Source organism: Protopterus annectens, chromosome 7.part0 (assembly GCF_019279795.1).
Source record: "Protopterus annectens isolate FY-2018-M chromosome 7.part0, PAN1.0, whole genome shotgun sequence".
Lineage (NCBI taxonomy): Eukaryota > Metazoa > Chordata > Ceratodontiformes > Protopteridae > Protopterus > Protopterus annectens.
The window spans coordinates 883,117,402-883,143,679 of NC_056739.1; the positions used below are offsets into that span (position 1 = coordinate 883,117,402).

At 40.7% G+C, this 26,278-nt stretch overlaps 1 protein-coding gene across 1 annotated transcript in view; it reads right to left on the reverse strand.

Moving 5' to 3' along the window:
* The window catches only part of LOC122806764 (sorting nexin-1-like), a 1,692,021-nt gene that overhangs the window by 1,371,788 nt on the left and 293,955 nt on the right, over positions 1–26,278 (reverse strand). Inside the window, exon 4 of the mRNA XM_044077461.1 lies at positions 12,274–12,346. Coding sequence (XP_043933396.1) covers positions 12,274–12,346 — 73 coding nt within the window. The remainder of the gene's footprint in view (positions 1–12,273; positions 12,347–26,278) is intronic.

Consider the following 26,278-nt stretch of genomic DNA (forward strand, 5'->3'; position numbering starts at 1 on the left):
AAAGCAGGCAATTCCCCTAGGGTTTCAGACTCCTTAGCGCCACAGTTAGGTAAAACACAAGCCCATTTCCCAAGGCATGGTTCTTTTACCCACAAAAGGCATCACAACAGCTGGAAAATTACATGTCTATCCTTCGTGGTAGTAGGTGATACACCAGGAGAAAAACAAAGAGGAGTGGTCTGAAGAACAAAGACTGTCAGAACAGAGTCACCCATCAGTGGCTGAGGCACAGCTGGAGCTGGTCTGACACCCAAAGACTCCGGGACTGTCATCTCATCTGACATTACCCTACTAAAACGATGACAAAGGTGAAACTTGTCAATCACCATCTTCCACAGATGTCAGTTTAGTTTGTAACTAAAAAGCCAGCAGCCACCAAAGTCCAACAAAGTGAATGCAAAATATGCAAACAAGCGTGATTTATTCAAAAATGAAGTGCGAATTATTACATACACTTTTCGTCGGAGCTCCTGCCCCAACTTCCTCAGACAAACACTAGCCAACAGTTGAATTACCCTACATGTATTAATTACACCAATTATCCTATTAATTCAAATTTTAAAAAACTTTAAAGTAACAATATGCTTCATAAATAATTGAATCACAAAATGCTATTATCTGTATTACATATATCAAGTATTTGATGTTTCAAATTTAATATATTTGATATATTAACATACATTTTCTCCAAATTCTCTCTAAAATCAATTATTTACTCAATATAAAAAATTTTTATAAAAAATTTGAAAACAAAGTAAAACTTATTCACAAATTAGATCTATATGTATGCAATACATGATACCTATAATACATCAACATTATACCTACAAAAACATCCTAAAACTAATCCAAATAAAACAATAATATAACCAACTTATTTATTTGTTTATTTATTTACATGCTACGTTCTACACTAGTAAACTATGCCTATTAAATAGTAACATTTCTTAGACAAGGCATGGAATATTCACAAAAACAACTTCCTCAAACGTGGATATCAACCTACTTATTCATAAAAGCGTTTAAACTATAAATATATGAAAAATCAACGAAAACTGTAACTTGCAAATATGCAATTACAAACAAATATACATATACATGAAATTAAATAAAATTACATGAATAACATGAATTACATATATTTAAAACTTTTTTAAAACTATGTATTATTAAACATACACGAAACATGCTATATTTACACTATATAAACATGTTACCTCTCTAGGTTTTTTTAACCTTAAAATACACTTTAGGGAGCACGTTTCATTAATACCAGGTAATCTACACGTATTTGTCCTAAGCTGCCAAATAAGCTCCTTTCTAATTTCAAAGCATCAGGACCCCCTCTTCCATCAGAAATCAATTGGTCAATAACCCTGAACTTGAAACTATGGCCTGGAAAATCAAAGGCATGCTTAGCCAAAGCATTTTCCATTTTCTTCGCATTTATGTTATAAATATGCTCTTTTATCCTTTCACATAGTTTTCTATCGGTCTTTCCGATGTAGAATGCTGGGCACTGGGTACATTTAGCTAAACAGACCACTTGCCTACTGTTACAATTGTATTTTAGCTCTGATCTATAAAGCTTATTATTTATAGTAAACTTAGTCCCCTCATCTATCCATTTACAGCATCTACACATAAGACTCTTATACATCCCTACCTTAGTTGTGAAAGGGTTTCTCTTCCTCTGCAATATCTCCTTGAGGTTATTGCCCCATCTAAAAATTATTTTAGGCTTATCCGGGAGGAGTTCTCCCTGAAGAAACTATCATTAATAAGATAGTCCCAGTTCTTCATCATTATATTCGATATATAGTTAGAGTCCAGACTGTATGTGCAAATAAAATTGCAACCATAAGCTATATCTGACCTCTCCTTTGCAACTTGAATATCAATATTATTCTCTTGGATATTACTCAAAATAGGAACATAATCACCACCAAGTCTCTTAGCTCTTACTTCTGTTAGAATTTCCATTAGGAAATCCATAGGGTAGCCCCTTTTAGTGAAAAAACTTAACATAGTATCACACTCTTCATGGAATTATTTATCTATGGTGGTCATTCGGGCCGCCCTCACCAGTTGCCCCTTGACCACAGATCTTTTTTGGTGTCTAGGATGGCAACTGGTGTAATGAAGATACATATTAGAATAAGTCTCCTTTCTATAAATTTTAGACACATATGCCTTCATTGTATAATCTTTCCTCAAAGAGACATCTAAATATTCTATACGATTTTTATCAAAGCGAGAGGTGAAGCTCAGGAAATTTGTTGTTCCGTTAAACCATGCTAGACAATCACACAAATGATTCTCAGTCCCTTGGAATAAAATAAAAATATCATCCAAGAACCGTGTGTGGTACATAATATTGCCTTCAAATTCATTATTATTTAACACAAAGGACCTCTCCCAGAACGCCATTACCAAATTGGCAATAGCAGCCCCACACGGTGAACCCATGGCCACCCCGATCTTTTGGTGGTAAATATAATTGTTAAATTTCAAATAATTATATGAAAGAACCGTGTCCATCAACTCCTCAACCAGTTTAACAACATTGACTGGTGCATTCAAGAGATACAACATATTAGAAACCCATTCAATTCCTAGATAGTGTGGGATACTAGAATACAGATCTTTTACATCTACTGTAACAAAGTAGGATTCAGGAAAAAATGATAAACCATTAACTGATTTCAAAAAAGACCAGGAGTCTTTCGAAATTTGTCTTTCCATTAAAACATATTTTTGCAGTATATTATCCAATAACCTTGCACAAGTAAAAGTGATACTATTCCTCCCATCCACTAAAGGTCTCATCGGCGGGTCAACCAAATTTTTATGTATTTTTGGTATCCCGAAAAGGCATGGTGTCCTAGGAGCAAATTGTTGCAAATATATATATGTGTCTTTGTCGATCCTAGCTTCAATATAAAGCTCCTCAATAAATGCCTTTACCTTCATATGCGCTCCATTCATTTCATTAATAGAAGCCTTAAACAGAAGTTATGTACTTACCATAACGTTCCATGTGGAGTGTTCATCTCGCCTTTGTTCTTACACATGGGTTCGGAGCCGATCCTCGGCTCCGTGCCGGCCTCTTGCAAGCTCTGCATCGAGAAGAAGCTCGAGACAATCTAATACCCACAATCCCCCTCTGCCTTTACCTCAGATCTAGTTTGCAAGCAAACCAATCTACATAACAGTACATTCATGCCATACATCTATACATACATAACAGACACATATAAGTATATGTGTATACCAACTATGTACAGAGAATAAAGACAGTAGTAAAAATGCTTCTGGCCAGGCATCAAAGAACGTTCCTCCTAAGGGTGGGAGGGTGGGACTGTAAGAACAAAGGCGAGATGAACACTCCACATGGAACGTTATGGTAAGTACATAACTTCTATATGTGATAGTGTTCAATCTCGCCGCTTGTTCTTACACATGGGTAGCGTCCCTAGCTCCTAAATCCTGAGGAACTCACGGGAGGACGTTCTTGAGCACAGTGGAACCAAAGGTTGCTCTGTCCCTAGAAACCTTATCTACTTTATAATGAGAAATAAATGTATGTGGCTTAGACCAGGTAGCAGCCGCACAAATAGCATCCAGAGGTAGGCGAGCTGCATGAGCCAAAGACGTAGATATTGATCTTGTGGAATGTCCCTTGGGTTTGTTTAGAAGGGGTTGATTTGCAGAATCGTATACATAGATTATACAATCAGATAACCACTTTGAAAGAGTTCTTTTGGTAACTGCAAGTCCTTTTCCTGCTATCAGCAAAAGCCACAAAGAGTTGATCTGTTTTCCTGTGATCTTTTGTTCTATCCAAATAAAACCTTAGCTGTCTGTGAACATCCAATTTGTGCAACATATACTCCATTTTGTTGGAGTGGTTTTTGAAGAAAGTGGGTAATTCAATGGACTGATTAATGTTGTTAATAGAACACACTTTAGGGAGGAAGGATGAATTGGTACGAAGAGAAACTCTGTCAGAGTGAAAGATTAGATAAGGGTGCTTGATGGAGAGAGCCTGAAGTTCAGACACTCGTCTAGCAGAAGTAATGGCTACCAGAAAGAGAGTTTTCCAGGACAAAAATTTTAATGGGCAAGAAGAGGCAGGTTCAAAGGGGCAACATTAATTTAGATAGTAACAAGTTTAGACTCCAAGGTGACGTGGGAGATCTGACCGGAGGTCTAATATGAAAAACTCCTTTTAAGAAGGCTTTACAAAGTCTGTGAGCCATGATAGGAGCTCCACACTCTTCCACATGGAAATTGAAATGGCAGCCAATTGAACTCTTAGAGTAGCAGGAGAAGCACCCTGATGAAATAAGTCTGTCAAGAACTCTAAAATCTTATTCAAAGGAGCTGTAAAGGGATCAACGTGGTGTGTATTCGCCCAGAATACAAACCGCTTCCATTTGCTAGTATATGTTTTAGTAGTGGAAGCCTTATGCGAAGCCACTAATATATTCTGAACTGCTGGTGACAAGAGATCAGACCTGGCTAAGTTGGGAATTGGAGCAGCCAAGCTGCTAGATGGAGTGACAGGAGCGGGATGGGGAACCCCTGACGAGTGAGTCAACAGATCCGGCTCTGGGTCCAGAATCCAGGGTCCCCGAATGCAGTGAGTTTTCAGGAGGGAAACCAAATTTGACGAGGCCAGAATGGAGCAATGAGAATTATCGTCCTGTGAAGGTTCCTGGCTTTCTGGAGAAATTTCGTATCAGAGGAAATGGAGGAAATGCGTACAGGAGTCCCGGGGCCAATCAGAAACCAGTGCGTCCCTGGGGACTTCCCTGGAGGGGTAATAGGGCAAAGTAGCTCCTGCATTTGGCGTTCATTGGAGACGCAAACAGGTCGCAGGAAGGCTGGCCCCATGTGGAAAAAATCCTTTTCGCCACTGACTGTTTCAGAGACCACTGTGTGGTAGCAGAATTGCTCTGCTCAGCTTGTCGGCTATGACGTTGGATGACCCGGGATGTGCGTTGCTATTAGAAAGCGACCCGTGGACTCTGCCCACTGCCAAATTCTCATGGCCTCTCTGCATAGTTGATAGGACCTGGTTCCCCTTGTTTGTTTATGTACCAGACTACCGACATGTTGTCCGTCTGAACTGCAATAGTCCCTAGAGGAAGAAGGGGAGCAAAGTGTTGCAACGCTAGAAACACTGCCCTCAACTCTAGTACATTGATGTGCAGATTGTACTCCAAATTGGTCCATTCGCCTTGGACTGTCTGTCCCTGAAAGATGCCCCCCCACCCTATCAGGGAAGCGTCCGTGGTCACCGTAACTGTAGTGGGTAGCACAAACGGCCTCCCCTGGGAAAGGTTGCACGTTTGGAGCCACCAGTTTAGGTCTGTTTTGCAAGTCTTTGTTATGAGAATCTCGTGTGTTAGAGGTAGCTGTTGAAATGACCATTGAGCAAACAGTAGCCATTGTAGAACTCTCATGTGCAGCCTTCCCAGGGGAATTGCAATAAGGGAGGCTGACATGAGGCCCAACACCTTCAGAACTAGTTTTGCAGGAGATTTCCTTGACAAGAGCAGAAGACGATGTGAGTCTGCAGCGATACTATCCTTTCTGTGGGAAGCCTCAGAATTGATTGCCGTGTGTTTAACTCTGCTCCTATGAACAAGATATTTTGTGATGGCTGAAGTAAGGATTTTCCGAAATTTACGGAGATCCCTAGGTGAACACACAGTTGAAGAACATAGTCTCTGGCCTGCAGTAGTTGACGCCGGGTGGTGGCTGAAAGGAGCCAGTCGTCCAGATACGGAAACACCTGGAATCCCTGACGCCTCAAGTGAGACGCTACCACTGCCATGCATTTGGTGAAGACCCTGGGGGCTGAGGTCAGACCAAAGGGCAGGGCTCGAAATTGAAAGTGACTGGCTCCCAGCCGGAAGCGTAAATGATCTCTGGATGCCCTGGCCATTTTGATGTGGTAGTATGCATCCTCTAGATCTATTGAGCACATCCACTCGTCCTTCTGTAGAAATGGAAGGATCGACTGAAGCGTGACCATTCGAACTTTTCTTTCTTGACGAAAGTATTGAGGTAACTCAGGTCTAGAATGGGCCTCCAGTCCCCTGTTTTCTTTGGAACTAAAAAGAACCTTGAGTAAGTCCCGAATCCTTGCTGGTCCGCTGGGACTGGCTGGATGACTCTTTTGTCTAACAACTTTGAAATTTCTAAAGCTGCTGGCTCTCGCAGATGGGGCATACATCTGGGAGTCTTTTCTTTGGAATGGGATAAGATAGAAAGGGTATGGTGTAACCTCTGGTAACTACGCTTTTACCCAATTGTCTGTAGTTATATCTTGCCAGGCCTGAGGGTAAAAGGCTAAGCGACCCCGACTGCCTCCAGAGCAGGACAGTCGGGCCTCCTCTCAGGAGTGCTGGAAAGGTTTACCAGGAGTGTATCCCTGTCACCTTGATGTTGCGGACCCCTCTGCCGCCAGGGCGGCGTCTTCCACCTCTGCCCCTCCTCTGCCTCTAGAGGGGCATCACCCTGTGTGCCCGGAAAGACCCTTGATTTTGTTTCGAAACCACATTTTCCCACCGCTGTTGCCCTTTGGGGTACGGTCTGGTTGGGGTGGAAAACGGACTCCGACAGCAGACAGAGTCTTTCCCTCTTGTTCACACCGGTAAGGGTCTCCTTTACCTTGGGGCCAAAAAGAGTGGCACCGTCAAATGGGGCGTTTGTAAAGGAAGACTTGAAGGCTTCCGCAAAGGAGCATAGCGCATCCAGGATTGTCTACGAAGAGCAATCGCTGAAGCTGCTGCCCTACTCGAACCTTCGCCGCGAGGAAATCAGCCTCATGGACGAAGTTAACAATCGATGTTAGGGTATTAAGTTGCGCTGTCACTTTCTCTGAGACAGCTGCATCTGTAGAACCCTGGAGGGTATCTCCCAACTCTTTGACTAGATCCCTCTGCAGACGTGTAAAATGGGTCAAATAGTTCAGGGACCGCATGGAAAAAGCCGCTGAACTAAAATGCGCTTCCCATATCTATCCATCGTCATAGAATCTTTATTAGGCGGATGGACAGACAAAGAAGACTCCGACATCTCCTTTTCGTGGCTGCAGCCACCACCATAGCGTCTACTGGAACTCCTTTAGTAAGGTAGGACTTATCCTGAGGTGCTGTGATGTACTTGTTCGGTTTCCTAGGAACAGGTTCCACTGTGTCAGGAGCCTCCCACGCCCTTCGAGCAATAAGTTCCATTAGTTCGTCGAAGGGCGGAGTGACCCAGGAGGAGGAAGGGCGAGCACCAAATGCCTTCAGCAGAACTGACTCATCCTCAGAAGGGGGAAGGGACTGCCAGTCACCTCTCTGCTTCAGGATCTCCAAAATGTCTGAAAAAGAGACATCTTCTGAAGGTGACTTAGGGGACCCTTCTGACTCATCTAAGTCAGTATCAGATGTTATGGATTCTTGTGGAGAATCCAAGTGTCTCCTCTTACACAGTCTCTTCCTAGGGACTTCCTCGTGGGGAGCATCCGAAGAAGCCTCGGAGGAAGAGGGGGCACCCTCCAGGGGTGGCTGAGACACTGGTGCCCGACGCTTGGATGTGGCCGTGGGTGCAGATGAAGACAAAGGCCCTTTATGGGGAGGAGAAACTGCTTCCACTGATGTGGTTGTCTGGGTAGACAACACCTTCCTCATCAGGTCGAACGCTCCCGGGTCCCGCATCGAAGAATCTCCCGGCTCCGAAGAAATGGGAAGAATCCCCGACACGGGCACCGAAGGCATCGACCCCGAGGACGGAGCCGAATCGATCCGTGCCGAGGCCCCGAGGGGGAGAGTCGGAACCGACACGTCGGTTCGACTCTCGCCCGCGGAACCAAGAACAGACCGTCGGCTCGAGACTCCGGTACCGGTCCGACGGAGTCGAGGTGAGGGGAACAGACCGAGAAAAGGACGGTTCTGGACCCGAGGGCTCCACAATCAGCAGATCAGCCTCTTCCGGCTCCGAAGACTGAATCGGTCTCGGAGGAGGAATGGATGGAGATACAGGAAGGCCTTCAAGTTTCGACACCAGCTGGGTGGAAACCGAAATAAGTTTAGAGAGGGCCGAATGCTCCAGCAGCTTCTGCACCACACGATCCACATCGACATCCGAAAGTTTAGAAGAGGAACGGGTCGAAGGAACCGAAGATGGAGCCGACCTCAATATGGCCGAAGGAGGGAGCTCCATCACCGGTTCCAAGACTCGAGGCTCAGGAACCGACACCAGTTGAACACTCGGCCCCGAAGTCTGTGGAACCGGTGATCTAACCTTTGAAGAAGAGCTCGGAGCCGATGACTTGGGCTCAGATGTCTTCGATTCCTTAGAGGACTTCGATGCCTGGTCAGAAGCATCCAAAGCCTCTTGGAAAGCTGGTTTCAACAGACCCCTGTCCATTAGTTTCCTGCGCCTATCTGTCATGACCCTCCCACTGAAAGAGTGACAAATGGAGCAATCCTCTTGTAAGTGGAGAGGGCCAAGGCAGTAGACACAGGAACTATGGTTGTCAGTGACCGACATTTTTTGGCCACACTGACAACGCTTGAAACCAAACTTTGCCTTCTCAGACATTGTAGGTAATAAACAAGTCTAGAAACAAAAACACAGTCAAATCCGGGTAAAATAGTCACAATCAGGTAAATGTCACAATCAGGTAAATGTCAAATCCGGTTAGTCACAATCAGGTAAATTTGACTCAATATAGCAGTATATGGTAAGGGTGTAGGCCCGGTACAAAATACCGATAAAAGGGTTAACGGTACCAAAGAACTACGGAACCAGAACACAATCACACCAGGTAATACTAACAATATTAAGTTAAATAAAATTCTCAGTAAAATACAACAAAAAGTTATATCTTAGCTTAGAAAACCCTCGAGCTAGCTTCCCAACGATGCGAATGCAGCAGCGGCAAACTAGATCTGAGGTAAAGGCAGAGGGGGATTGTGGGTATTAGATTGTCTCGAGCTTCTTCTCGATGCAGAGCTTGCAAGAGGCCGGCACGGAGCCGAGGATCGGCTCCGAACCCATGTGTAAGAACAAACGGCGAGATTGAACACTATCACATCATATGTTTCACTTTCTAGGATACTATACATTCTAGAATTATAATCGTCAACTGACATTACAACCAAGCCACCACCCTTGTCCGGTTTCATAATACGGATGGGTGCTTGGCACAAAAAGTCAAGCAAGTCTCTTTCTTCCCTACTGATATTATATTTATGATGTACTCTACAAGGGTTAGACTTGACCAAGTTCCTAAGGTCCAATTCTGTAGCATTTTCAAAAAGCGCTAAAAGCAGATGCAGAGGAGGATTATACACACTACATACATAAAGATCTGATTTCTCGTGTGTGTTTTTACCCATTAGTGCCATTAGATTAATCTTCCTAGAAAACAATTTCACATCTACTGAAGTATTCACTAAATCAAAAGGGCGAGATGGAACAAAGGTATACCCTTTGGACAATAACTCCGCAATCTCTAAACAAATATTAATATCCGAATTATTAAATACTTTAAAATCTTGACTAGAATTATAAAGTACTTCATAAGTCAATGTTACATTCGGAAGTGAGTCAGTCAATGCTACCATTTCTTTCTCTTGTTCTTCGTTACTCTGTTGTTCCATTTCGCCTGCTGGAAAGACCCCTTGCGAAAATTTTGATGGTATTGAGCTTGGTCACTATTAGCCCCCCCCTAAACTGCTTGTAGTGGTATTGTTTTTGTTGTAATTAGTGTTATTGGCTTGAATAAGCCTCTCACTACGCCGTAAACCATTCTGGTCACTTTGTTCATTCACACCAGAATTATTGTTATTACTACAATGAGCTTCCTGAACCTGTTCGTTCTCATTAACAGTTGCCACAGCTCTACCATCATTTGCGTTAGCAGAAACAGTCAAAATTCCTTGCATTCGTGGGGGCTTAGGGTAAGCATTGCTCTCCTTATAGTCTCTAACGTCACGTGCAATCTTCTTTACTTTCGTGTTGCTAATTTTCACCATATGTTCATCAATGCTAGAGAAACATCTTTCATAGTCAAAACGATATCTCACAAAATTGATATTATTTTTAATAGAAAAACCTATTTCCTCAATTTCTAGCAATAATGTGTCCACTAAAAGTTGGTAGTGGACACATAACTCAAGCAACTCTAAACCATGCTTATCGAACATTGCTATTAGAGCGTCATAAAAGGGATTTCCTTCCCTAAGCCCCGTAGGGAATTGCCACTGTCTTAGAACCTTTGGTACAATCTTTAAGTTCAGACACTCACGAAAGTACGCCATCTCCAATTGCAATTTGCGTACTTTAAACAACTTTTCATCAAACTCATTTAATTTAGAAGAAAGGTCAACGCTTACCTCCTGGTCTGGAGCATTAACCGCATTTAATAAACCATTACTAAAAACAAAAGGTCTGTTAATCCACGTATTAAGACTCGCAGCCGTTAGTGCTGCCGCTGATGCTGGTACTCGATTCTGATTACTATTCCTTCTTTCCGAGATATCTTGGTTAGGAATAGCCTGGTTTGGACGCACTTGAGAAGCCGCAACCGCAGCAGTTCCCATTCCTTCCATTCTCCGAACCCCAGCAATTGATGGTTCTTCTTCCGGACTAACATCAGCAGTACCATGTATTAGAATGTTCTCATTAGTACCATTAGCATACTGTGAACCAATCAGTTGGTTAGTAACTTCCTCGAATTTCTGAGATAAAGAATCAACTTTCTGTGTTAACAGCCCTATTAGGACTGCCAAATTTCCGTCACCACCAGAGTGTTCAAATACTGAAGTCAGACTATTCGGTAATACTGGCTCCATTAAGACACGAGTAAACAAACTGATAAAAAGCACAAACTTCTCCAAAACCACTAAAAAGCCAGCAGCCACCAAAGTCCAACAAAGTGAATGCAAAATATGCAAACAAGCGTGATTTATTCAAAAATGAAGTGCGAATTACTACATACACTTTTCGTCGGAGCTCCTGCCCCAACTTCCTCAGACAAACACTAACCAACAGTTGAATTACCCTATATATATTAATTACACCAATTATCCTATTAATTCAAATTTTAAAAAACTTTAAAGTAACAACATGCTTCATAAATAATTCAATCACAAAATGTTATTATCTGTATTACATATATCAAGTATCTGATGTTTCAAATTTAATATATTTGATATATTAACATACATTTTCTCCAAATTCTCTCTCAAATCATTTACTCAATATAAAAAATTTTTATAAAAAATTTGAAAACAAAGTAAAACTTATTCACAAATTAGATCTATATGTATGCAATACAATTAATAGGATAATTGGTGTAATTAATATATATAGGGTAATTCAACTGTTGGATAGTGTTTGTCTGAGGAAGTTGGGGCAGGAGCTCCGACGAAAAATGTATGTAATAATTCGCACTTCATTTTTGAATAAATCACGCTTGTTTGCATATTTTGCATTCACTTTGTTGGACTTTGGTGGCTGCTGGCTTTTTAGTGGTTTTGGAGAAGTTTGTGCTTTTTATCAGTAGTTTGTAACTAAGTTTTAACCAAGTTTCATTACAATTAAGTTCTGATGAGTTTTCTTCAAAGAACGGTCACTTGAGAAAAATGTAGGGAGGAATCCCCAAGTAACTCTCCCTTTCCACATTTGTAAGACGGGTTTCAGTCACTACATTTTCTTAGTTTCTTTCAGTGTCTATACAAACCTACTAAACCTTCAAGATAGTGCCAATGAATATCAAGGTGAAGAGCAGTTATTTAGGACTAAATGCATCAAATCAGGCAACAAGCGACTAAACTAAGCGCATAGTAGTACTAAGAATTTCTGAACAATGACATACAAAACAGCATGCAATACACCACAGAATAACAACACTTTCCCCAAGTCAACGTTAATTTGTAGCATTTGCGTGACCTGCATACTTGACATACTCTAGGACACAAAGAAAAATGTGGAAAGGTAAACAAATGTCAAAGAGATTATGTAGACATATGAAATATGCTGACACAGCAAGAGGAAACTAAAAGGCAATAAGTTTTTTTTCAGGCACAACTTGGAATGGTGTACTTTAAGTGATTATATAAAAGACATTCAAAGTAAACAAAAAGGAAATTGCTAAAACTGGAAAAAAAGCTGAAACCAAGCAAAATGTTACATAGTGTTAGATGGCAGCTTTGACAGCCACACAATCTGGCACTGCTTTCTCTATTTCTGTACAAAACATACCAATTTTCTTTGGGTCTGTCACTTTAATGTTCAACTGAAACTGGTCTCCTCCAGCTTCTTCTTCTTCTTCTAGCTGCATAGAAGTTAAAACAGAAGTTAATTAACTTCCCTCCAAGTGTATTACACCTAATCTAGATACTCAAAGCACATCTATTAATTTTATCACAACCACATATTTATACAAATAAAGGCTCATAAGATGTGCTGAAAATCACTCAGGAACTTAAGAATAAAAAAGGGTTAACCTCCATTGTTGAGCTATATCACACAATTATAAACACACAGCATTAGAACCACCCAAAAATTAAGATTAATGAGGCTGCATGCAGTGCAGACCACATTACAGCACAAGGTTCAAGAAAAAGCTACAAGGACTACTAGAAATTAATGCAAAACAATGAATTATAAAATCATAAGGTATCATGTATGAAGTAAACTATTACACCATGGATCTCTGTGCAGTGACTGAGACCTGGTTCAAGGCTTCAGAGAGCATCCCTGCACTACCAGGCTATAACTCATACCACACTTTTCGGCCATGTAACCTGGACCGGAACACCAAAGGCAGAGATGTGTCAATATTCATTAAGGATATCCACACCTCCAGGCTAGTTGCTCAGCGTAATGCATCCAAGGTTATCCAAGTGCAACTAACTCTGGGCAAAACTGCAATCCAAATTGTAGCTTGCTATAGATCTCCCACCATGCCCCAGGATTCCCACTCCTCTTTTCTTGATTACTGGAAAATGTTAGGGTTCAACCAAACACCCTAATAATGGGCAATTTCAACTACCCCACCATTAACTGGGAAAACTACTCATGTACCCTTCACAGATTGCTTTCTGGAATTCATAAACTCCAATGCCCTGGATCAACTTATCCACACCCCCACTAGGGGCAACAATATCCTCAACCTAGTCATTACCAACATGAGTGACCAGTGTTCCACACCTGAAGTCAACTCCTCGTTGGTCCGATCCAACCATAAGCTAATTACCCTTGATATCCACATCCCGGCCCCACCCCCATTAAGGAAACCACGGTAAAATATTTCTCCAAAGCCAACTTTATGCTTCTTAAGACAGAAGTGGTGAACTTCATGACACCCATGCAGATGGACAATACAGTTACAACTGCTGAATCCTACACAAATGCACTCTATAAGCACTTACACGAGTGCATGGATCATGCTATCCCAAACAGAACCAAGACGCTATCCTCCAAAAAAATTAAGCCAATCTGGTGGTCCCCTGCCATTAGCAAACTGTACAACAGAAGGAAGAATTTTGTTGCATAAGAGAGTAAAATCCCATGAGTGGAGGAGCTCCCTGATCAGCCTCAGTAAGAAGCGGAGATCCCTTATATGATCCTCCAAAGCTCGCTACGAAAACAAAATCGCCACCGATTCCAAGGACAACAAAAAGCATTCTATAGCTATGTCAAAAATTTCAATGGCAACACCCAGATCTGCTCTGAGTTACAGCACAACGGCATGAAAATTACAAAACCAACTAATATTGCCAACATCCTGGCAGATAGGTTCAGTGCTAACTTTATTCCCCCCCCCCCCCCCAAAGGGCCCATATCTATACAGGAAGAATGCAGATTCCCTGTAATCACAACTATGCAGGTAAAAGCTGCACTCTCTAAAGCCAAAAACACAGCATCCATGGGACCGGACAATATCCCAGGCTGCATTTTACATGAACTTCAGAATGAACTGGCTCCCTACCCAAGCACCATGTTCAAGCATAGCCTCACATCAGGCTTTGTGCCCACTCAATGGCGTACAACAACAGTTATCCCACTCCACAAAGGGGGAGCCACCACTGATCCTGGGAACTATCATCCTATTAGCCTGATGAGCCTGGTCTGCAAGGCCATAGAACGTATCCTCATGGAACTCAAAGACATTGGTAACCTCCAAACTCTGGATCCCACCCAGTTCGGGTTTGTAAAAGGCAGATCATGCCTCCTGAACCTGTTTGACTTATTTGAGGCAGTCACCAAAGCCGCAGATGAGGGTAAGGTGGTTCACACAGCCTATCTTGACCTCGCCAAGTCTTTCGACACCATCCCCCATTCTGGAATTATAGCTAAACTCACTAAACTAGGTATAAATCCCTACGTCACAAGATGGGTTGCCAACTGGCTCACTGACAGAACCCACACTGCAAAAGTTGCACACTCCAAATCTGACCTCAAACCAGTGACAAGTTGAGTACCGCAGGGTTCAGTCCTGGGACCTCTCCTGTTTGGTATCTACTTCTCTGAAGTACAGGCTAACACACAAGGCCTCTGGCTAACGAAGTTCGCAGATGACTGCAAACTAGGAGCCACAGTAGGGTCCCTAAATGATGTGGAAATCCTACATAAGGGCCTCGCTGAGACAGATGCCTGGTGTCAGAGCCATGGCCTCAAGCTCAATGCCAAAAAGTGCACGGTCATCCCCTTTGGTAAAAACTCTGCACCCATGAACTACTACATAGACTGTCTACTTAACACCAAATGTGTAATGAGACACCTTGGGAACCAGGTGGACAGTAGTCTGTCCTTTGATAGTCACATCACCACAGTAATCAGGAAGTCCTACGTGGCACACATCATAAAAGGGTTCTCATCCAGGAAAAAAAGAGGTCATTGTTCCCTTCTACTTGACACTCAGACTATTATAGAGTACAACACCCCTTTTGGAATGTACCTCAAGACATCTGCAGCAGCTGGAAAGGCCACAGAAGTACCTCACAAAGAGGATTACTAGCCTCAAACAGATGCCCTACACTGACCATCTCAAAAAACTCCAGCTTTACTCCGTAGCATATCGCCTACTCCGAGGTGATCTCTGCCTACTGCCTAGCATATAAAGCTATGTCAAACCCAGAGCTGTTGGACATGCTACACCTAAAAAAATCCCAATCCCTCAGAGCTACATGCTCTAGGGACCTAAACCTTGTCACCACAATAAACAGGACATGCCAGAGGGATAGATTCCTGTCCCAGAGACTTCCCATACTGTAGAACAGGCTACCCATCTATGTCAAGCAAAGTTCTTCATTAGCACTCTTCAAGAAAAATCTTGAGTGGATGGGAAATAGGAAATACACCCAGGGGATCATTTCTGTGTCTCTGCTTGACAGTGGCACAGGAAAATAACTTTCTTGGGTGGCATAAGCCAGGGAACCTTGTTGGCTAGGCTTACGTAGGCCCTTAGGCCGATAGCCTAGTATCTACCTATGAACCTATGGAGTCCTCTTGTCATCTTACCTGTAATTAATATGATACCACAGCTCACTCAACAAAAAATTACCACGCTAATAAAGTTCTGCTTAGATGTTCTACAGCTTCATCAACCAAGTTTGCTTTTTTCCCTTGCAGTGTAATTCGGATTAGCAAGTTATTAAAACAGAGACTCATTCACAATACTGTCCCTTTATGCTAAGCAACAGCTTTCCAGCAGCAGTAACAGCCTTGTATTACTTGTGACATGGACCAAGCACTCAATAACACACAAATTGGCTGCTGAGCTTTCTAATCTCTATATGTAGTCAGCTGTCTGTTTCCAGTAATCACCATGACATCCATAAATCACACACACCAGTATGTGCATGGGTTATGGTTCATATTTGGAGGGATGTCGCATTCTGATCTCATTTGGAAACCACACATACATTTTCAAAAAAAAGTCAGGCAACTATTACTCAGGGTTTTTCCTGAGTAATTACCAGTGTCAGAGTACAGTGCTTTATTTTAGCTGACCATGCAAAGCCATTAGAAGTCATTAGACAGGAAGATTTTCCACTCCTGCTTGCACACAAAATAGTGGCAGCAAACTCTCAGAAAACAAATCACAAATTTTCTTTTAAAAGTATGCTTATTCTTGCTTGTCAGACTTCATAAATTTAGCTTCACAATCTGTACGGTGTGAATTACCAGCCTTCTTTTTGAGTGCAGTACACTTCATCTATCAATACACCTTGGGGCATTTTTGTGTTCTGCCTGTGGCGTTCTGCAGCTTTTGCAATCAGGAATTCAGATGCTGCTTTCTGAATACCTAAACATCTTTCTCTTGGAAATGTAAGAATTGTAGGCTAAAGAGTCAAAGTTAGCAATAGAGTGCACTAGTATTTTTAGCCTATTTCTGTGTGAGGGCACACAACTGAAGTGTTCTGCTGTTTTTGACCAGTGTATGTTCCTCTTTGGATAAATGATAAAATAGATTTAAAGACATTAACGCTTCAGATTAACTGGCATTGTTTCCCACCTACCTATGCAGATTACTCTCTGCTTGTTTGTTAGAAATTATCATTTCAACTTTGGGAGCTTCTGACCACTTTTTTTTGGTGGGGGGGGGGTATCTGGTTAGACTGCTACAGCAGATGCCACTTTTTATTTAATCCGAGCTTAGCTTTACCATCAGCCATGCCTCTGCAATACCATTTCCCAAGTAAGTGACTCTTTCACTGCCTGATGGCAAAAGACTGTACAGTTGGCAATCCACCTGAAAAGGATTTACTTGGTAATTTTAGCTCATCCCTCCCTAAAGCAAAGAAAAACAGCTGTTCAGGTCCTCCCTGAAATGAGTAGTTAAGAGGTTCCAAAAAACTGAAATAGTGGTGCACATCCAACCTTTAAAAGGGCTCAGTCTCCTTCAATTTCGGCCCATGTAAAAATGTCAATTAATTTGCTCTACAATTATGACACCAGTTAAAAGAAGAAATGTGAGGTAGTTCAAAAGGGACACCCAGTCACTATAACAAATCAGATATTCCACCCTACAGAAGAGAGCCTAAAGTATCAAGATTGTGTAGGCAGTGCTGAAGAGGGCATTATGAAAAGGAATCTGTCAAAATATGAACTTTAAAGCTGTTGAACTTGCAACTGTGAATGGCAGATGGGCAAGCTTTCTCATCATGAAAGTCAAGTCTCAGAAGAGCATGGGATTCTTCAGCAGAATACAGAGGTCAAGAACCCAAAGGTTAACCGACACCAACAGCTGATTTACAGCCGTGACATAATAATGGGCTGAAATTAGTGGGCACGTACCAATGACTCTGGAATAACTGAAACCCAAGCCATAAAGAGGTGTAAGCAAATTAGGAGCACCACATGTTGACCAAATCAGGAAAATACCAAATGGAATGAACAACTTGGATCAAACAATAGGCAACCTCGGTGAGATCAATAGGCGTGCCAGTCACTAATGCACCAAGCGGAACATATTTATTGTTGTAAGTACAAAAAACACAAACCAAAGATCAAAAAGTTGAGCGCTTTCACTCAAATATGAGCTTCTTCAGAACAATTTCCACACAAACAGTCCACTATTTAAATACTAAAATTGGCGCCAAAATGGAACATATTCCCTTCCTTAAAGGGGTACCACAATATTACGTACATATAGTTGTTTGGTCTAAGTGACAATCTAATTGTATTCAATTCAGCCTAATAATGCTAAAAACATTGAACGATGACCTGTCACTTAGACATAATATGTATTTACTTAAAATATATATTTTTATAAAAAAAGGAATAAAAACAATATGTAAAAAACTCATTGTGGACTATGTAATATACATTTCCTAAAAATGCTGAAGAGTGACTAGATATAAACTATGAATACCTTCGTACATATAATAGATGTATATTTTTAATAATTAAAGTTAACGAAATAAGGAACAATATTATTAAGAAGATTACTAGACAAATAATAGAGTGATTGAAAATTGTATGTGTTTTAATAATACTAAACAATTAAAATCAGTTAATTGTGAACTTATTAGTATAAGATAAATGTAATAAATGTATGTATTGTGTAAAACTATATAACACTAAAAAACGATGAGTCCAATGGTCAAGTCAAATTCATTTACCTACTATCCCATTCGAGAATGGGTTTACAGGAAATAAAATCATTAAGGCCTGGGGGATTAGCTGCATTAAGGTATAGCTGCCACCAAACTTCCTTGAAACTTAGTAATTTCTTTTCATCCCCACCTTTGGGATTGCTGTGAATTGAATCTAAAATACCAAATTTGACTTTGTGATTATTGCCCTTCATCTCTACATGCCTGTATAATGCATTGTTGCTATCTTTTCGAGATATACTATAGATATGGTCATAAATTCTCTTCTTAAAATTCCTTTCGGTTTTTCCCACATAATAACTGGGGCATACCTCACATGTGGCAATATAAATAACCATCCTTGTATTACAATTACCTTCTTTCAATTTTATAATTGTACTATGATTGTTAAAAATATTTAATTTATGTGCTTTGAAAATATATTTGCATTGATTGCACTTACCACACTTCCTTGTACCTTTTGATATTTGCTTCATCATTTGATTTCTAGAATATCCCTGATCAGAATTGTTATATTCAAGAAGTTTCTTCATGTTGTTTCCCATTTTGTATACCACCCCAGGTCGGTTTCCCACCACTTTGCCTATGCTGGGGTCAGAGTTCACTACAAACCAGAATCTACTGACAATTTCCATTATCTTATCTGACATCGGACTTTATGTTAGTATAAAAGATTTTTGGTGTGTGTTGCTATCATTGCCCCAAACGGTGGAATTAAGTTCCTTCTTGTCAAACAACCCTGAACCTAACTTGACTATTGGACTCATCGTTTTTTAGTGTTATATAGTTTTACACAATACATACATTTATTACATTTATCTTATACTAATAAGTTCACAATTAATTGATTTTAATTGTTTAGCATTATTAAAACACATACAATTTTCAATCACTCGATTTGTCTAGTAATCTTCTTAATAATATTGTTCCCTATTTCGTTAGATTTAATTATTAACAATATACATCTATTATATGTAGGAAGGTAGTCATATAGTCACTCTTCAGCATTTTTAGGAAATGTATATTACATCGTCCACAATGAGTTTTTTACATATTGTTTTTATTCCTTTTTTTATAAAAATATATATTTTAAGTAAATACATATTATGTCTAAGTGACAGGTCATCATTCAATGTTTTTAGCATTATTAGGCAGAACTGAATACAATTAGATTGTCACTTAGACCAAACTACTATATGTACGTAATATTGTGGTACCCCCTTTAAGGAAGGGAATATGTTCCATTTTGGTGCCAATTTTAGTATTTAAATAGTGGACTGTTTGTGTGGAAATTGTTCTGAAGAAGCTCATATTTATGAGTGAAAGCGCTTAACTTTTTGATCTTTGGTTTGTGTTTTTTGTACTTACAATAATAAATATGTTCCGCTTGGTGCATTAGTGACTGGCACGCCTATTGATCTCACCGAGGTTGCCTATTGTTTGATCCAAATCAGGAAAATACAATGAAGCCTCCACAGCTATATAATGGAAATATATTTCTTTAATGCTGGTTTTATAAAACTTCTAGCTTAAAACTGCTGTTGTCACACATTTCCTTTCCATAGAAAGAACAGCTGGACTTTTGTTAGAGTTCATTAGCGTACAGAAAGCAGGGAGTAAATGTTTCTTCTACTCATGCAACCTTGAAAGAAATTTTTGTATCCTGTACTTGCATGGAACATAACTGGAAATAAGCTTGTTGAAGGTGAACACAAACCATGTCAAGATAATATTTATTTATTATTATTTACTGACATTTGCTGACCGGGAAAGTCCACTGGGCTTGAGACCCGCTTTCAGTGGAGGCCAGGGAAGAAAAGCTCCAAGTTACATGAATATCATTACACGAATGTGTAAGGAAACATTTACTTATAAAGCAAGTGAAATAATGTTGTTGTCTCTTTCGGCTTTTCCCGGTTAGGGGTCGCCACAGTGCAACTCCGGTCCGCTAAGGATTGGCAGTAGATTTTTACGTGCTGGCTTGCAGGGCCTAACGCACAACCTTCAACAAAGGAATGCCCATTCATGCATGTCGCCACACAGAGTGAAAATACAGAATATCTAAACAGCACATATGTTGTAAAAAGGCACAATAAAGTAACAGTGGAACATTAGCACGTAGGAAAGTTATTCAGTTAAAAATATTTAACAATACAGCTCATTTTATGGGGGGGGGTGAGTAGGAAAAGGTTTAGGTAAGTGCGGTGGGAAGGTAGAATTAGAGTTAAACTTAAAGGTAAGATAGATATAGTTTGAATCTTATAGCTACGTGGTGGGAATATGTACATCATAGGTGACATGCAAAAAGCAGAAAGTGACAGAAGAGAAAATGCGTTAAGATAGTTGTATAAATGTGTGGACTAGGATACTAAAGATTAGGGACAATTTATATGGTATAACAGTATGACATATACAAAAGTATATTTGCTATGTGAAACAGTTTTGCTAGATTAAGGAGGCTGTGAATATGTGTTGCATGTGCAGCTGGGGTTATCAGTGAGATGTTGTTTTAGTTTTCTTTTAAATGAGATTATGTTGTCTAATTCTATAAATGATGATGGGAGGGCATTCCACATTTTAGTTATGGAATGGGAATAGAGGCAGCTACCTGTTCTTTTACTAGGCTTTGACATTTTAAGTAGGCGTTTGTTAGAATGTTTATTTTTGGATGGGATGTAAAGTTCAATGATATTTTTCAGGGAATGGCAACACTCGGGTTTAAAAATGAGTTTATGAGCAAAGGTAAGTTGTGTGTAATGTAGGTAATGTGCAAATACAGTTTAGTTCTCTAGTGACCTGGCAATCAATGGTAGGTGCGATTTGGTTGGGCTGATGCAAATTTTGCAATCTTATAACAGGACTGCAGTTTGTGTTGCAAAGAGTTGTGGAAATTGGTGAAGACAGGAGACCCATATATAGTAAGGATGGAAGAAGACTTTCTGAAAGTTTTATTCGGATGGATTTGTCCAAGTATTGTTTGTTTCTGTAAAGTTTGCCTAATTTGAAGCGAGTATTTTTTATTGTGTTATTAATATGCAAATCAAAGCTAAGTTAGGTGTCAATAGTAATTCCTAGGAAGTTTGGCCCGATTTACTAACTCTATTTGGGTTTTGCTTATGGAGAATATAGTAAAGTCTGTGGGAGCAGGTTTAGATGCAAAGATGAGTAGTTTAGATTTATTAGTTTAAGTAACAGATGTGATTTGTTTAGCCAAAGATCTATGGATGTAAAGGCCTTTTGTGTTAACATTTGGAGGTAAGATAAGTTATTGGAGGTACAGATTATGGCTGAATCACCTGCATATTGAATGGTAGTACAGTCAGAGAGAATTTTATGTAGGTCATTTACAAAAATGTTGAATAGTAGAAGTCCTAAGACTGACACCTGGGGCACTCCTATGTTATTTGGAAGAAAGCTAGAGAGGTTATTCTGCCATTTTACGGATTGCTGTCTGTTTTCCAAGTAACTAGTGAACTAGGTTAGAGAGCATCCTAGTGATTGCAGTTGCTGGATAAGTTTGATGTGGGAGACTGTGTCAAATGCTTTTGAAGGATCCAGTAACAGGATTGATGTAAGCAGGTTACTATCTAGGGTGTCATAGATGAAATTTGTAAAGGAGACTAGGGCAGTAATGGTACTGTGGGGATGGTCGAAAGCCATGTTGTGAAGGGGATAGTGGGTTGCTGCTGGTTAGATATTCAACCAGCTGTTTGTGGATGCATTTTTCCATTACTTTAGAGGAGACAGTATGGAAATGGGTCTAAAATTAGATAAGTCATGAGGGTTTCCATCTTTATGAAGTGGGGTGATTATTGATTTTTTGCAGTGCTGGGGGACTGTGTGTTCTGCAAGTGATCGGTTTATATGGATACTTACTGGGAAACCTATTGCCTTAGCACTCATTTTGAGGTATTCTGAGAAATGTTTTAAACTATCCTCCCATCTGCATCTGTTTTCTCCTTTTACCTTGAAAATGTGAGTATGGCTTTTATCATAGTTAAGAAAACTCTGAACCTTGTATGTTTTTTTTCCTGTTACAGAAAATATAAAACTGGCTTGTATCAGTGCATATTAGTTGAATCTCTCTCTATATTGAGAGTTATTCCTTATCAGGATACTAATTTTAATACATAATGTATTTACATCCAGAATCTTTGATAGTGTACATTGAACTTAATTGATGTAGGATATTACGTGCTGACAAATCTATAATTTCACCTATATGGAGAACTATTTGTACTCTGCACAATACAACTTCTGGGTAGGTAGTTTTAGTAGCTTAAGTCACATCCAACACCACATGGCCTAACAAAATCAATGGATCTAAAACATAAGCACCAACCTAGAATCACACAGCTGATCCGAAACCACACCCTTCTTGAGCACCAAAAGAAGAGAAATAAAGACAAAGGCATCTGGATACAATACAAAAAATAAGAAACCAAGAGGGAAATGTACAAGAGAGAATTAGTAATGGAGAAGTTAAAGAAATAGAAAACAAGTTACGTACTTACCATAATGTTCCCATCTGTATTGTCCATTTTCATTCTTCCTCATCCTGTGTGTTCCGTTCCCAACCTCGGATCCAACTCTCGAGCTCCTCCTTACCCATAACGCCCCATCCACCAAATTATCTCATCTCGTGTTTGCTGCAGCTGTATAAGCAAACACATAAAAGTATGGATAGAGAACTATCATAAGACAGATGGCAGATAGAACTAGGAGCTCAAAAGGAACAGTGGTTCCTAGAACACCTCCACAAATCTTCCCAGAAGGGACAGGGGGATGGGGAGGTCGAGGAAGAATGAAAATGGACAACACAGATGAAATGTTATGGTAAATAAATAACTTATCTGATATTGTCATTTTCATTTTTTCCTCAACCTGTGAGACAGAGTCCTCAGCTACAGTAACCTCAGGTGGCCCTCATGGAAGGGTATTCCAGAACACTGCGGAACCAAAAGCAGCCCTATTTATAGGCACAATATGCAATTTGTAAAGTGTGACAAAGGTATGCGAGTTCAACTACGTAGCAGCTGCACAAATGCCCTCCATCAAAACTTTAGACCAGAAGGTTTGAGATCTAGACATGGACCTAGTAGAATGAGCTTTATCATGCTCACGCAGAGGAATACATTTATAAGAATATACATGAGAGAGAGAATCTGTGATCCATTTACACAAATTGAGTTTGGACACTAGCCTTCCCTTTCTAACACTGGAGAAGGAGACAGCTTGTCAACTTTTCAAAAAGATTTTGTTCTGTCCAAACAGAAGCACAGCTGTCTATAGACATCTAGATAGTGAAGAGTATATTCACCCTGTTCTGGAAATTGGGGAAGAAAACTGCTAGGATAACAACCTGATTGATATGGTTTTCAGAGGCAACTTTAGGAAAAAAGAAAGGATTAGTACACAAGGTCACTCCACCTTTACAAAAAAAACAAATGGGGGGGGGGGGGGGGTTGGCTGACGCTTGCAATTCAGATACCCTTTTAGCCAAAGTGAAGGCCACCAAAAAGGCAGTTTTGCAGGAAAAATATTTGAAGTCTACCTCGGCTAAATGTTCAAAAGGAGGTAGGACAAGAGTATGTAACATCATGGTCAAGTCCCAAGGAGGAGTGGGGTCCTTTAAAGGAGGTCTAAGCAAAAAGGTATACCTGAGAAAGGTCTTGTACAGTTTAGATGATGCCAGAGAAGATGAATTGCTCCCATGTAATAATCTGAAATGGCTGCCGGTTGCACCTTAGTAGAAAAACTTGCCCCTCTTTGGAAAACTGAAGCAAGAAAGTCCAAAACTGCAGGAAGAGGGGCTGTAAAAGGTTCCAAATGTTTTTGGTGAGCCCATATCGAAAATCTCTTCCATTTACTTTTCTACATCTTTCTAGTAAAAGCTTTATGTGAGGATATTAAAATCCTTTAAACAGGTGAAGAAAGCCTGGTGTTTACAGCCATCACTGTAATTGGAGAAACCATGCAGTCAGTTTTAATCCTGGAAGATATAGGTGAATCTGCCCTGATGGTGGGATAGAAGATTTGGATGTGGTTCCAGTGTCCACAGACAGCATACTAAGTGAGACTAAAGAAAGGGGGACCAAATCTGTCAAGGCCAGAAAGGAGCAATGAGGATCGCTTTGCTCTTCAACCTCTTTGCTCTTCAACCTCCTTGCTTTCTGAAGAAATTTGGGTACGAGGCACAGGGGAGGGGAGGCATAAAGAACACTGGAGGGCCAAACATGGACCAGAGCATCTCTCTGTGACTGTCCCCGAGGAGGGATCAGAGCAAAGAACCTACTGCATTTGCTGTTGAGGGACAAAGCAAACAGAATGTAGCATGGTTGACACCACTTATGGAAAATCATGTCTGCCACTAACTTATTTAGATACTACTCATGAGGCATCAGAAAAACTCTGCTGAGCCTGTCCTCCAGAATGTTTGACTTTCCTGGAATGTGCATTGCAACTAGGAAGCGGTTGGAAGAAGTCGCCTATTGCCAAACCCTCACTGCTTCTCGACATAGGGTGTAAGATCTGGTTCCTCCCTGCTTGCTGATGTACCATACCGCAGACATATCGTCCCATTTGTATCACAATATTTCCTGGAGGAAGAAAGCTCTGTAATGCTTGCAACGTTAGAAGCACCACTCATCTCTAGGACACTGATATGCAAATTCGTTTAGTGTGTTGACCATGTTTCTTGGACAGTCCGACCCAGGTAATACCCCCACCACCACAGCTTGGGAAGCGTCTGTGGTCAATGTGGCACTGGGGAGGAAAAACAAAAGGACGTCCTTGTTCGACTTCTTCCGAGTGGAACCACCATAGAAGCGAGTCCTTGCAAACTCAGGACAATTTGATTGAATGATTTAGCAGATACAAATGTAACGAACACTGAACCACCAGCATCCACTGAAGGATTCTCATATGTAAGCATGCTGCTGGACTCAAGGGTATCATGGCAGCCATCGAACCTAATGCTTTGAGGAGTAGACCTGCTGATAGTTTAGAAATGTCCATAATTTGTTTGATGTGTGATTTTAAGGTGTATATCTTGTCTGGGAGTAGATAGGCTAGGCAACTGGCTGTGTCTAGACATGCTCCTACAAGTCTATCAGCTCTACTGGATGAAGCTGCAATTTATGCATGCTGATCATCCCTAGCTTGTAGTAGTACATGCCTGGTTGATGGGGTCAGGAGCCAGTCATCTAGTAAGGAAAGGTGTTGAATCCATGCAGTCTCAAGTGAGCTGCTACTATCACCATGCATTTGGTGAACACCCTGGGGGCTGTGGTGAGACCAAAGAGAAGTACTCAACTATAATGACTGGCCCCAGCCAGTAGCAAAGAAACTTTTTGGAATTTCTGTTCATTTTAATGAATAGTACATGTCCTAAGTACAATCAAGCTCATCCAGTTGTCCTTTCTTAACAGTGGTAGAATGGATTGAACCATGATCATCCGTAACTTAATGTTGTTACGGATTTGTTTAGTAAAGTTAGGTCCAAGATTGGCCTTGGATCTCCTGTCTTCTTCAACACTAAAAAGAACCTTGAGTAAATTTCCAGATCTGACTTGGTCTGGTGGGACCTCCTGGATGACTTTTCTAGCAGTGTTATAATTTGTAACACTACTTCCTCCCTCTGATTGGGTGGAACATCGGGGAGATTTTTCTTTGATTTTGGTCTTTGGAAACATGAAATAAAAGATCCTCTGGATATGATCCTTTGCACCCAACAATCATCTGTGAAGCCTAACCAGGCATCTGGGTGCAAGGATAAGTGCCCCCCCCCCCCGACTACCTCCAGAGAGGGACAGTCGGGCAACCTCTCAGGAGCACTAAATGGACCTATCCGAGAAGTAATCTTGTGATCCTTTATTTTGCAGATACCCCTCTGCTGCAAGGGTGGCATCTACCATTATAGTAGTTTCCCCCTCTGCCTTTGAGGTAAAAAAAACCTCCCTGAGATTCCTGAAAAGTATCTTGAGACTTTTTAAATCGCACTTTTTTACCATCACACTGGCTCCTGCAGAAAGGTCTTTGTGGGGGTAGAAAAATAAAATTCTGACAGCAGACAAGGTCTTTCTGTCCTTCTCACTAAGGGAGAGTCTCTCAAAGTGGGGCCAAACAACAATGATCCATCA